Genomic DNA, 13,677 nt, shown 5'->3' on the forward strand with positions numbered 1-13,677 from the left:
TTATGTATGTATTATCATTCACACGGGTAAGGTATTAACTAAGAACCAGACTACTAACGTCTAGCATTTAACTTTTATTTTGTTTACAGCTTCGTAGTCTTATACATTTTGACAAAAATTGTAAAAGAATTATAATAGGATAGCACTAAATCTAATAATAGAAATGGTGAAACATTTGTCGAAAGCTATTTTCAAATGACAAAATTCATAGAATTAATATATTTACATGTTAAAGAAATGATTACTGTGGAAATATAAGAAATGCTCGAACGTGAAGCCTTCATATCAATAGATATAAAGGTATGTTTAAATCACTTAAATATTGTCATGACTTAAAAGTATGAGGAAAAATCGTTACATCGTCATACTGTAAATTGTATTAATACTTCACAGACATTGTAAATTTGCAAAAACATTTCAAGCTTATCTCAATATATACTGTGTATATATGAAATCTATTATTATACAGAAATTTATTTGTTTCTGTTTTGTAGACTCTTAATCGTGTAACTTTGCTATAATGTGAATCAGCACATTAACCCTTAACTATCAGTGCTTTTATATATCATTAACTCTGTAGAATATTATTGAATTATAGAAGAACTCTATTCAAATAGTTAGGTGAACACTTTTTATAGACTAGTAGCAAATGCATTCAAGGATATCAGAATATTGACAATTGATTTTTAATGATCAATTCTTAATTATATAACGCAAAATATCAAAAGTAGAAGACATTAACTACGTATAATGTCATATCTTATTAACTTTATGGTTTTGTTCGTTTTGTGCTATATTAAAAATTCATTTTGATTTAATCGTATAATTTACAAATCAACTTTTTTTTATATATTTTGTGTCTTTATAAAAAAGTAATTTTGTGCAATATGAATTATTACATTTTGATAATGAATTCATTATGTGTAATGATTGATAACACGTTATTAAAGCATATAATATAAAAAAAAATAAACAAACGTAGAAACTGTTTAAATTCATGGAAATATACAAAAATATTTGTATGTCTATAAATGCTGCCACAATAAAATTAAAAAATGTTAAAAACAATAATAATCTTTTTATGCAAAATGGCAAGATGTAAATCAGTTTCATATATGCAATATAAATCTACAAATAATTAAAGTATTAATATATTACCTCTACTGTAAATATGTTAAAATCAAATATATTAATCTTTTCAATTATAAAATCTCTTTTATATTAAAATAATCTTTAATAAAATAATTATAAAATAATCTTTTCTATTCATTGAAGTAGTCATTAAAGTTTTAGAGCGACGTAAATGCTACGTCTGTATTACAGGTTTCGCACAGCATTATGGTAATATTTCTTGTTAGAAATATTCAAACTCTGAATTTTTTGATTCGCGTATATACCGCTCACGGCTCAACATGTTCGCTAAAGTATATCATCCTTTTTGGTTTAAATACTGCGAATATGTCTTGGTCTACGTACCAATAAACAACAAGAAGTTAAACCTGAACTAACCTTTGCTAATTCAGACATAGGTAAAGATCTGGTTGGAAATTCAATTTTCTCTGCAAAGACTTTACTTGATTGCGGGATTTCATCCTCTGATCGATGAATCAATGTTCCATTAACATATAATACATTGGCAGCAGCATCTTCAGGCACAGTTAATGTTTGATAACTGTAAGTTGCCTCCCTCTCAATTCTCTAGATTGTACATAATACAAATATATAAGCAATTATAATATAAAATTAACAGATCAGAAAAGTAGAGTAATGTACCTTCAGTACTTCCTGTGCTTCTTTTCCAGCACCCACGCATATGATATCTGGGCCAGCCATTGTAACTAAGCCTTTAAGACGTTTAGACTCAGCAACCTGTGAACAATAATTATACAGAGATATATATTTTTATATTTTAATTAGTCTTAAATTGTATTAACAAATGCAATAATGCACAAATTTTTAACATTCGTCTCTTTTTGTACACATTTTAATGTAATTATACATTATCATATGATTATATTTTATTACAGTAAAATAAATTCATTAATATTTTAAGCATAATTTGTAGTGTATTGTAACATTTATCCACAATGCATGAAATAAGGAATTATAAGTACTGAACATAATATTGTCTATTTCGTATAGTATTGCATACGAAAAACAATCAAATAAAATCAATCAAAATACTCATTCTGAACTTCGATCGATCATTAAAACTTGGCAATTATAAAGATGTTGGGAACTAACTCCTACAAACATAAGCCTTATTTTTTATATAATAGTATATATCCTTTTTTATAATAATCGATTGAAGCGGTATTTTATAAAATTCTATGACGTGAAAAATATATTATTAATATTATGCAATAGAAAAATAACGTATTCACGTGCGAAAGTGAATTACAATTTTGTATATTTGTGTGCCCTGTGTGCAGAATTGCACAAAGCCATAGCTCGCATACTGTATGACATTTTTTCTTTAAAAGCATTTTGTTAAAATCTGTAATAGTTAATTATAAAAAATGTTTGTATAAATAAATTCATTGAATCGTGCAAATTTGTGTTTCTAGTGTCCTTTTTTTTTAATGAAATATGCAAAAGAGAGTCAGTCTAGTACACCCAAACCTGTATTGGGGCTGAGGTAAGACTCTCCACTATCACCTCTTCACCACCATCACCCACCTTAAATAAACACCAAAACATTAAGTTGCTTGAACTCAAAACTTTGTTGTAATCAATCATATTTGAACCCAATGTTTGTGTGTGTGTATTTATACATAGTCTATAACTGTAAAATGTGGTGTAAACATATTTATTTAATATTCAAGTAAACTTGTTGAAAATATGTTACCATTTGTTAGTACAAACATAACAAATTTATCACAAATTCAGAAAAATAGAGGGTTAAAATTACAACTATTTAGTTCTAAGTCTATAATAAAGATGTTTATATCAATCAATATGATGTTGTGTAAACACTAAAAACATGAGAAAAAATATAACTCTAAAGCAAACAATCACAATACACATATACATTTTCTCTGTCACACATTATAGTTATTAGTAACATTGATTACACTACATACTAACAGGATTAGTAAGTATTTCACTAAATAATACATGCAAATTTGTATATTTTCAAAGTAATATATTAACATTAGAAGTTTGTGTAAAGGTTTAAAAAATAAATTGAATACATTGTTAAAAAACAAATACCAATATATATGTTAAAGATTAAGTGAAATGTTTAGTAACTGACCTTAATAGGTACACATGGATATTCTGGGAAAGCTGCTGCAACTGCTCTTGCACCTGCTTCATTCGTGTAGTGAGACAGTCCAACAAAAAACTCACGCCCTGTAATAAAAGATTAATTTGAATAAATATTTGTTAATATATCTTATAAACTAAAGATAAATTAAATTGTACCAGTAAATAATACATCTCCTCCATCTAGGCGAGCATTTTTATCTGCTATTTCTATAAGTGGAATCTCCAACTCTTTCTTTAAAATTGCTCTAATTGTCTCAATCTGAAATTAGATCATCATTTTTTTAGTTCTTTATATGCTGGAAGTATTGCATAATAAAGATATAACTTATTACAATGTAATTGTTTAACAAACATTGTTTATAATACAAATGTAATTAAAAGAATTATCCATGTTATAAACTATAAATTTTATATCTATTACTTGATATGTATAAAGTAAATTTTCACTGCAAACCCGTATCTTATTTTTTCAAGTAATGTGGAAATATATTTAAGTCAAGAACTATTAAATGCGGAATACAAAACTATATAATTAAAAAAATGTATGTTAATGAATAAAAATTGATTATGCGTACCTCTTTTAGGCGCGATGGTTCGTTCGGTCGCGCTATAAGCGCAATACCATTACAAACCACTGCGATATCTTCCACGAAAACGCAAAGCGGTGAATTTTCATCCGGTGGCATTTCAACAACATCAATGTCGAGTTCTCGTAAAAGTTGAGCTAGTGCTAAATGTTGCGTTCTAGCTTCATCTAATGTGACCTCACCTCTTGTACGAAGCGAAAGAGGAATTCTGCATAGTACCGCATGAGTGTAACGATGAAGAGGCATGATTTATATGTCAATAAAAATGATACTCTTGTAAAAACGTATTTGAATTTCAGAATTTTTCGTTCTTTGAATTATTCTGGAACAACTAACAAATGGTTAGATGTTAATTTCTTACTAACTTCAGTGAAACGCCGAGTATCATAGACGTAGATTTTGACGTTTATGTAAAAACAACACTATAGCAGTATTCTCAACATACATATTTACAATGTCACCAGAATATAGTGTCACGCGTAGAAAAGCATTTAATAGATTGGTAGTACTGAGTAGATACAAATTGACCATGCAAAAGAAATTTGTCAAATCAAACATTCAAACATTATTTAGGTGTGCAATGGTATAGAAATTAAGTGATAGAAAATTGGACATACAATGACATTACAAAATCTGCGATAATTATGCGCCTTAAGTTTGTAAGAACGCTGTTAGTGCTTGCACTGTTAGGTAATATCATTGTATGGCATAGAATATGGAGGTTATTTACAGCACAAAATACTTTGCGGTTGTTGACACCAAGCATGGTAACTCCTGATCCTCCGCAGAAACTTCATCGACGATTAGCTCGATTAGTAACTGTAGTCATTCGACAGTTTGAAACATTTGAAAATGATGTGACCTCCACTGTGGAATCTGTATTGAACTTTTTTCCTACTATGCCTATTTTAATAGTATGCAATGAGTTACCATATCCACCACTCCAATTAGATTTTGCCAATGAAAGCATGCAAAATGTTAAATTAATAAGTGTGGAACCAGAATTCAATAAATCTTACGATGAAAGAAATCCACTTTTCTATATACGTACAAAGTACGTTTTATTTTTGCCCGATGGTAGCAGACTTTCTTCTAAACAAGTCATGCAAGTAAGAATTAAATTAATATTAAATGTTACTTTAGTATTATATTAAATATTTATTTAAAATTTATTTTTCCATAGGATACTATAACACAAGCAGCAAAATTTGGCATAGTAACTATACCAATAGGAAGCATAACATTAAATTGCATCAATATAGATTTAAAAATAAAAGAATGGAGTCTTAGATTTTCACATACTGCAGGCAATGAATGTGATAGTGTGAATGGAAAACATGCTACAATGTTTGAAACAAAATTATTAAGGAAATTAAGTGATCCTTTCCTTTTACCTTTTACTGATGCTTTGTATATTCAAACAACTGCATTAAGTATAAAGGTATATTACTTATTTTTCTAAGTCTGTATGTTATATTTATTATATTTATAATGTATTATCTGTTACCAGATTCACATATTGTCAGATTTTCAATTTAATGAAGGAAAACCATTGTATAGAAATCAGCAGTCTCAATGGAAACTGCAACAGTTGTACCAAAGCCGTGAACGATCAATGTTTGAAAAGCTAGGAATTAAAAAGGTAATAAGACTTTCCAATTCTATAGAATGGTATGGGTGTTCAAGAGAAAGTAGTAGATGCTTTGGATCAGTCATAAATGGTATTCCATCGTATCTCTATCAAAATCGATACACACCACCTTGCTGTCTCTCAGGATTGAGGAAAGTTGCTCATCATGTATTTGATAAGTTAGAAGAGGTTGGTATTCGATTTTGGTTAGAAAGTGGATCTTTACTTGGTGCTATGAGAAATGGTGACATTCTGCCATGGGATCATGAAGTACAAATAGGAGTAAATCGTGATGATCTTGAACGATCACCATGGTTAATTAAAGCCATGAACAAACCAATTGTTGATAATCATGGTTTTGTTTGGGAGAAGGCAACAGAAGGAGAATTTTTTAAAGTACAGTATTCTAGAATAAATCATTTAACTGTAAATGTACTTCCATTTTATGCAAAAAATGGCTCTATGGTTAAAGATGCATGGTTTTTAAACAATAAAGACTTTCCAGAGCAATTTCTTCACCCGATGTCTACTATTGAGTTTGCTGGTAGACAAGTGCCATGTCCAAACAATATTAGGGATTTTTTAGAATTGAAATATTTCAAAGGTGTGATAGAAAATCCAGAGCTCCCTGGTAAAATGTCTTTTTAGGCTTTATATTTATCAAATATTAATTTTGTAGCAAATGGCATATGAAGTTAATATAAAGTAATTCTTATATCTATAATATACATTATATAATCAGTAACAGACTTACCTAAAATGTAATCAGTTTTACATGTTTTTCATACTACCTTAAAGTATCCGAATTAATAAATATTATTAAAAAGCTGAATTAGAAATAAATTTAGTTTTTTCGTAAAAAAAAATATTATTTTCCAATATTTTATAAATACTAATACAATTGTATTATAAAGTAAGAATCATTAATAATTTTGCTATGATTTTAGTATGATAGTTAAAGGAGAATATTTTCTAGGATATATAGTGAATAATTAGTGTGTAGACACTAATTTACATTTTTTATTATGTTTACGTATTTATTTAATCATTCTTCATAAATCTATTTTTTCTACCTTGCCACCAATTATCAGACATTATCACAAGTTCCTCAAAAAGTCTTTAATTGATATGTATTATTTAATGAGTTGCAAAAAAAATTCAGGAAATTGTACAATTTCAGTTTTGTTTTACTAAATATTAATGTGCCAAAAATGTAGAGATTATTTAGTTTTATATGCTATTTGATAATTTTCTAAAAAATATATATTGAAAGTAATCAATATTTATTCATATTTAGAGGAATAGTCTTTATTGAAATTATTCCATTTATTTCCCTTTTATAAATTAATGTTGCTGTGATATATTTTTCATATTTATTCATTACCTGATTTACTCTTATTCAGAAATGTATTATATACTAAGTCATTTTATAAATTTTATTCATTGTACGAAGTATTTCAAGTTATTTTCATATTTAGTCGAGTATTCTTAAAAAACATACCAGACACTGTGATAGCCAGTGATTACTATATTTGAACATAAGATTTGTGCGATAATAATATTTTATATTAAGTTTACAAAAATTTGAGTGTGACATTAAATTAAGATCTTTTGTACTTATTAAAAGACCTTTCTTTATAAAAATGATAAAAAATATGGCTCTTTATATAAACCATATTTTTATAAATGTTTATTATTGATTATGTAATTTAATATTTAAATGTTTTTTGTTATTATATTTCTTGAAATATAATAACTATTTAAATACATATTACGCTACCTAAATATATAGGTAATGTGCATGATTTTTATGTTTTCAATTTATTCTTTAATATTTAAAAATAATCATAAAGCTATGCTATATTGTTACAAACATATATGGAATTGCAAGAACTTTAATAACTCTAGTTACAGAAGGATATATTAAAGTAGTTTCATAATGGTTAAATTGCTTCTAGTTTAGGAAACGTTATAGCTATTGTAGATAATAAGTTTAAATTTGTAAATTATAACAATATTTTACATGTACTCTAAATTTAGTGCCAATTTATTTATAAAGACACAAATATTAATATGTATTTTCTGTTATAAAAAATGTTAATAAAGTGTTGATGTTTACAAAAAATTGAAATATGTACATAATTGTTATAAAGTGATATTTTAAAAAGATGTATAAATGACCTTGCAATTAAATATACTAAAAACACAAAAATGAGAATAAAAATGGTACTATACATTATAAGTAAATAATGGAGAGTATAACATTTCATACACATAAATAGAGTTTATTTTTAAAAAGAGATCTTTAAGATTTCGTTCCATTAAGTTACTCTATCCTTTCATCTTTTGGTGGTACTAGTACAGCTGGCTCACGTACAAAACTCAATAATTTTTCTAATTTCATAACTTCTAATTCTGTATGAGTTAAATGAAGCTGTTTCTTTGTTGGCTTTACCTTTAGTCTGAGGTTTGGTGACAACTTCAATGTATTTATTGCACCCCTGTTAGTATAAAAAACAAATATAATAATAAATTAAGGTATTGAATTAAATATTAAAACAACATTCATCTACTAAATAAAAATATAAAATACTTACTTATCATCACCAACTATAATGAATGGTAATTTATTGTTGAATGCAAGTCGAGTCGGTTTATTTTTCTTTCTATTAACAACTGGTTGACTACATATTGGTCTATACTTGTTCACATTCAGATCAAATACTGTAACTTTACCATCATTTGAAACACAAGCTAGTACCGTTGAACTATATGGAGCCCATTGAACATCTCCAATTGGAACACCAAGATCAAACATAAACAGAGGTTCCCTATATTTTTATATTTAATAAATATTCATCTAAGAATTATAAACTTTTATTATCTATTTTACTCGTTCTTACATGTTCTTACATTCTCTCATCTTCCCATATTTTTATTCTCCAGTCACCCGAACAGCTTGCAAATATGTTTGAATTAAATTTATTAAATACTATTCTGTATACTGGCATATTATGTGCTTCGTTATAAGTCCTCATATAAACACTACTATATGCTGTATTGCATTTATAAATTGTTCCTTCTTCTGTTCCAACTAAGAATATATTTTGATCTGCAGGATGAAATGCTATGCATGTTCCACAGCCTATATATACGAGATTATTCATATGATTGCATAACATTCAAGAGAAAAATTATATTAAGCACGATTACCTTTAAGTGTAATCATAGTCCCATCAGGTCCAGGTATTGGTGGACGGTCTAAGAACAATGTCATTACAGTTGTTAAACCAAGTTCATTTTGATTTAATATCCAGTAGTTAATTTTTCCATCAATACTGACACTATAAAATGCCAAATTACCTTCTTCTGTGTCTGGTGCCCAACATACCTAATTATTATGTCATTATTAGTATGAAAACTGGTTAATTTAAATTTATAATGAATTTACTGCTTAACAAACCTCCCATACAATACCTCCGTGTTTTTGAACAACATCATTACTTTTATATTGAGGAGCTGTTGGTGGTAGCATAATATTATAAACAGCTACTGCACCATCTGTAGTACCTTAATTGCAAGCAAATTTGTGTTATAACAATACTATATTTAATATGATATAGGGCTGTATTATTATTTTTTTTACCAATGACTAAAAGATGTGGATGTTGTTCATTAAAAGCTAAACACATTACTGGAGATTCTGTTGGACAAATCCATTCTGGATATGATGGATTTTTTAAAGTAAATAAACATATTGCACCATTTGTTATTAAACTACTAAATGACACTGAAACAATGTGTAAACACTTATTATATATTTAAATTATAATAGAATTTTATTACATTTTACTAACTTGTTCCATAAGATACAGCAAATAAGTCATAATATCTACTGTTAAAACACAAATCTGTAACATGGTGCTTTTTAGTCTTTTCATAGCTAAATTTCCATAAGGGTAGTAATGATCCTTCTCCACTTTTAAATTCATCACTTGGATCATCCCAATATCTGTAATCTGGAAATATTTAGATAAATGCACTGTGAAATAAGGTACAATTCTTTATGGACAATGAAATAAAATATCGACCTTGTAATATTTCATCAAAAATATTTTGATTCACCATTCGCTCCAATGTTTTCACAGCTTGTAACATTCTTGACGCTAGTGCTGCAGATTCTGTATCAGTTTTTTTCTTTGGATCTTCCTTTTTTGGTTGTGCAAGTGGAATTCTTCTTTCTCTTTCTCTTTCACGTTGTTGTTGAGCAAAATCTTCCTATAGTATAAGCTATATGTTATATCTGCATGTAATTCGAATTAGTTTAATAGAAGATGAGAATATGTACATGCCTGATATTCATCGAAGATTGTCCATTGGAAAACATGAGTATTAAATTCAGCTGTTGGTGGTGGTACTGTTTGGGTACTCATTTCCTGTAGAATTAAAGTCAATCAGATATATGTAAAAACTATATTTCATTTGACTTAATTTTTAATAACATACTCGCATAGGATTACTGTATGTTAAAGCAGCTCTTTCACAAAAATTAAATTGATTTGGTATTTTTTTAGGTTTTACTCGTTCTTCTTCTTCATCTGGTTCATGGTCGTGTTCATGGTCGTGTTCACCTTCTTTATGCTCTTCTTCACCTTCTATTAATAATGTCAGTAATTTATCTATTATTAATGGTGCTCAAAAATTAAAAATATTTATATATTTTGTTCATTTTATATACTATTTATCCTACCATCTTGCTCATGTGCTTCTTCTTCTTCCTCTTCTTCTTCTTCTGCTTCCATTCCTTCTTCTTCTCCTTCTTCTTCTTCATCTTCAGTTTTGTGAGGCATTGCTTCATGATCTGTCACTATAACAAAATATTGCAATTTTGCAATTTAATAGAATATTAAATTAATTATGATTTTTAAAATTATTTTCCATTGCAAGAACATTTACCAAGTCCACCTGCTAATTGTACTTTTGCTTCTTCAGAATCTTTATGTAATATCAACCCAGGTACATTTAAAAGAGTTACTAAATGTGGTGGGGGAGGCAATTTTATAAAATTCTTCAATTTCCATGACCATTCAACTAAAGAATCTGGAACTCTTGTATTATGTATAGTTAATACTCTTGCAATTTCTTCTTGCAATTCCTAAAATTTTATTTTGGAAATAAGATACAAAAAGTTATTTATAAATTTTATGTTAAACATACTGTTTCTGTTAATTGTAACTGATCTTCTGGTTTAAGATAAATTTTTCCTCGTAAGAATTCGAAGTCACCACCACCTAGGTCCATACGACTTTTCAGAAAGCTTGTGTGCTAAATACATATAATGCATCATTATTCATTTTTTTAAATATAATTAAATTTCTAAGTAAAAATATATTTTACTTCTACTGTAATACCATAAGTATAAAAAGTATTAAATATTACCTTTGGTAATTCTTGTACTTTGGACATGGACCGCTTTGCTGATGAAGACATTATTGATGTGTTATAAATTATTTATATTTTAGTTATATATACAAATTATATAATTTATTATTTCTGTGTTATTTATTTTGTCTAAAATAGACTATTTTGGTTTATACATCATGCAAAAGTACTTCTTACAATTTGAAAGAGTGATATTAAGTAATTAAATTTTTATGTATAATAGATGTGTCAATAGAAGTTCTATTATAATAAAAGTGTAATAAAACATTAAACTGTAATTCTTTATTCCCAACTTTTCTCAGTAAATACAGAACAGTAAATTATGGTTTCCTAGGAAACCTGTCATATTGTTACAGAATGATTTGTGGAGCATTTGCTTTAGGAGAAGAATGTTGTATTGCATAATAATTTATTAAAATTATGTTACTAACATTTATAAAACGCGCTTAATTTAAATATAATATAATAAGGATTTCTTTTACATATATAAGGGTACAGTTGCAGTGAGCTACAATATGTTGTATGATACATCTAATAATCAATATACATATATTTTTTCTTCAAAAAATATATTTATCTGGTCATGTAGGATTATATTTTAAATGAAGATCAGAATTTTGAAATATTATACTTGGTTATATAGATGGAAGAAAATCAATAATGGGTCATGCCATGATAATGCAAGCATGCTTGTTACTTGTAGATAAGTCAGAATAACTTGTAAATATTTGTGAGTAAACATTCTCAAATCATTATTAAATCAGTATGTTTTTATGTAATAAAATACGTGTCATATGTGTATAATATTACACTTCAAAGTAAATTATTGTTTTGCAAGTATATCTGTCCAAAGTACATGAATATTAAAAATGATTGTGCAAATTAAAGGTGGAGTTTGTGCAATGTTGTTAAAAGTGTATATATTAGAAGATATTACTTTAACAATTACTTTATGAAATATTATTATATTTATATTAATTGTGTTTGACAAAGTCTTGGTTATTTATTTGAAAATATGCTACATTTTATTTCAGATGCGTTGTGAAAATAAATCTTTAGTTTAGTATATATTTTTATTTTGTGATGGAAGATAGCGGAATTGATAGTGATCCAAAAACCACTAATCATCTTGAAGATGAAAGACTTTTCCTGGTAAATATTTGATTCCCTGCATTCTTTTATTAATTTTCAAATGCTTCATTCTCCATTTAGCAAATAGAAAAATATGTAATAATATATTGTATTTATAGGGTAGCGATAGTAGCTGCAGCAGTAATCAAACACAAACATTGCAACATAATTCTACTACTAAGCAGCTGCAAAGAAAACTTGGTATTGTTATTAATTTGTTGTTTATACATGTAGTATCACTTAAAATTTTCTGTACATATATGTATTTTATTTTGAATAGAGGCACGAATTGAACAAGCAAAGCGTATTCAGCGTAATTCAGATTATGTAAAATTGCCAAAGTATGATAAGGTTTGCGGAGGTGGCAGTAGCACAACTGGTTTGATGCCCATTCAAAGACTTCCTATACCAAATAAAAATAAGGAACATCTTCCTCTTGTTGAATATTGGCATTGTGACAGCGAAAGGCATGTATCAATTTATGTAATGTATATAACTTTCAATAGTATGTATTTGTGTATTTTTAGCGAAGGTGAAATGACTCTGTTTCCAACAAGTAAATCAAAAGATTCTTCGAAGCATAAACAAGATCTTACTGACACATTTAGCATTGAAGAGCTTAGCGAAGAGAGTGAAGATTCCTTGAATTTAGGACCTGCACAATCATCTCCAGAACTGAAGTTTATGAAATCCTATAGGTGTACTGGTAACTGCTGTCGCTGTCAGTGCCACATACTATAATTTATTGTTATGTAAATATATTTTAAATATGTTACAGATTGATTACGTTTTACAGATTAAATATTAGTTTAAATTTTGGAAATTTTATGTGACTTTATGTAACTAAAGGTTTTATATATAGCAGATTATGCAAGCCAAATATACTAAATATTTACAGCATGTAATTTTTATTCGTTTATTTTCAAGTTTCACATCAACAACTATATACCCGAGATTGATATATGTTGTAAAACAAGATAAACACTCAAGATGATAGATTCGAATTGCTGTCCTGAATTGTTTTTTATGTTATTAAAATCGGTAAAAATTCCATAAAAAATGCAAACTGTGTTGCAAGGAAATTTTGTTCAACGTCTAGCAAAGTTCGATTATAGAAATACGGTACCAAAGAAAATCGATCAAATGTTCAAGTAACTAGATTGAGACATCGGAAACAATGCTTACCGTCTTCGTGACCGAAGCAATTATTGTTAAGGATATTATTTGAATAGTGTTTCTCAATGAGCATCGGCAAGGATCGCAACGTCTATTTTGTACGAAGTCGAAGTAGGTAATATCCGTTGCTGTCACTGCAGGATATTACTTAAGACTCGAGATCATTGTTAATGGTGCCGTGCGAAAATTTCAAATTGACAAAAAGATGGCAAATTGTTGTTTGTTATTTGCGAATAAGATTATACCAGCTAATGAGAATGAAATATTGCGTAAGATTACAGATGCAATTTATTCAAATATGTATTGCAATTTACATGTATATAAATTCAATTGAATTCTTGATATTGCTAACATTTGGCAAATAGAACCTTAAATTGGGAATTTAAATATTCACAGAAGATATTTGAATAAAGTAAAAAATTAAGAAGCTAAGAAATAAGG

The 13,677-nt window shown here is 27.7% G+C and overlaps 3 protein-coding genes across 10 annotated transcripts; 1 reads left to right on the forward strand and 2 right to left on the reverse strand.

The window, feature by feature from the left end:
- Positions 1–54: 54 nt before the first annotated feature.
- On the reverse strand, positions 55–4,251 carry LOC100877531 (N(G),N(G)-dimethylarginine dimethylaminohydrolase 1). The gene is made up of 5 exons (XM_003700721.3): positions 3,846–4,251; positions 3,427–3,529; positions 3,257–3,354; positions 1,774–1,869; positions 55–1,698 (listed from the first exon to the last, which is right to left on the reverse strand). The coding sequence occupies exons 1-5, from the start codon at positions 4,101–4,103 to the stop codon at positions 1,444–1,446; spliced, it is 810 nt and encodes a 269-aa protein (XP_003700769.1). The 5' UTR covers positions 4,104–4,251; the 3' UTR covers positions 55–1,443.
- A 118-nt stretch (positions 4,252–4,369) lies between these two features.
- Positions 4,370–12,527, forward strand: LOC100877421 (ribitol 5-phosphate transferase FKRP). 3 transcript variants are annotated; one of them, XM_076537149.1, is made up of 6 exons: positions 4,370–4,966; positions 5,041–5,298; positions 5,368–5,499; positions 12,020–12,081; positions 12,180–12,261; positions 12,341–12,527. In XM_076537149.1, the coding sequence occupies exons 1-6, from the start codon at positions 4,502–4,504 to the stop codon at positions 12,389–12,391; spliced, it is 1,050 nt and encodes a 349-aa protein (XP_076393264.1). In that variant the 5' UTR covers positions 4,370–4,501; the 3' UTR covers positions 12,392–12,527. The 3 variants fall into 3 exon arrangements, 2 of the variants coding, with proteins under 2 accessions (XP_076393264.1, XP_003700768.1); XR_013039862.1 differs by lacking the exon at positions 12,341–12,527 and having other exon boundaries at positions 11,964–12,081; XM_003700720.3 differs by lacking the exons at positions 12,020–12,081; positions 12,180–12,261; positions 12,341–12,527 and having other exon boundaries at positions 5,368–6,330.
- On the reverse strand, positions 7,752–13,337 carry LOC100880480 (dynein intermediate chain 2, ciliary). Of its 6 annotated transcripts, XM_076537120.1 has the most exons (16): positions 13,246–13,337; positions 10,927–10,964; positions 10,705–10,812; positions 10,444–10,642; positions 10,238–10,354; positions 9,994–10,142; positions 9,840–9,923; positions 9,579–9,765; positions 9,345–9,506; positions 9,134–9,277; positions 8,951–9,057; positions 8,851–8,878; positions 8,701–8,748; positions 8,401–8,632; positions 8,085–8,318; positions 7,752–7,988 (listed from the first exon to the last, which is right to left on the reverse strand). In XM_076537120.1, exons 1-16 carry the CDS (start codon positions 13,307–13,309, stop codon positions 7,814–7,816), a joined length of 2,076 nt encoding a protein of 691 aa, XP_076393235.1. In that variant the 5' UTR covers positions 13,310–13,337; the 3' UTR covers positions 7,752–7,813. The 6 variants fall into 6 exon arrangements, with proteins under 6 accessions (XP_076393235.1, XP_012134626.1, XP_076393241.1 ...); XM_012279236.2 differs by having other exon boundaries at positions 8,701–8,878; XM_076537126.1 differs by lacking the exon at positions 10,927–10,964 and having other exon boundaries at positions 8,701–8,878; positions 13,246–13,327.
- Positions 13,338–13,677: the final 340 nt, after the last annotated feature.

The sequence above is a fragment of the Megachile rotundata genome, chromosome 1 (genome assembly GCF_050947335.1).
Source record: "Megachile rotundata isolate GNS110a chromosome 1, iyMegRotu1, whole genome shotgun sequence".
NCBI classification, from domain to species: domain Eukaryota; kingdom Metazoa; phylum Arthropoda; class Insecta; order Hymenoptera; family Megachilidae; genus Megachile; species Megachile rotundata.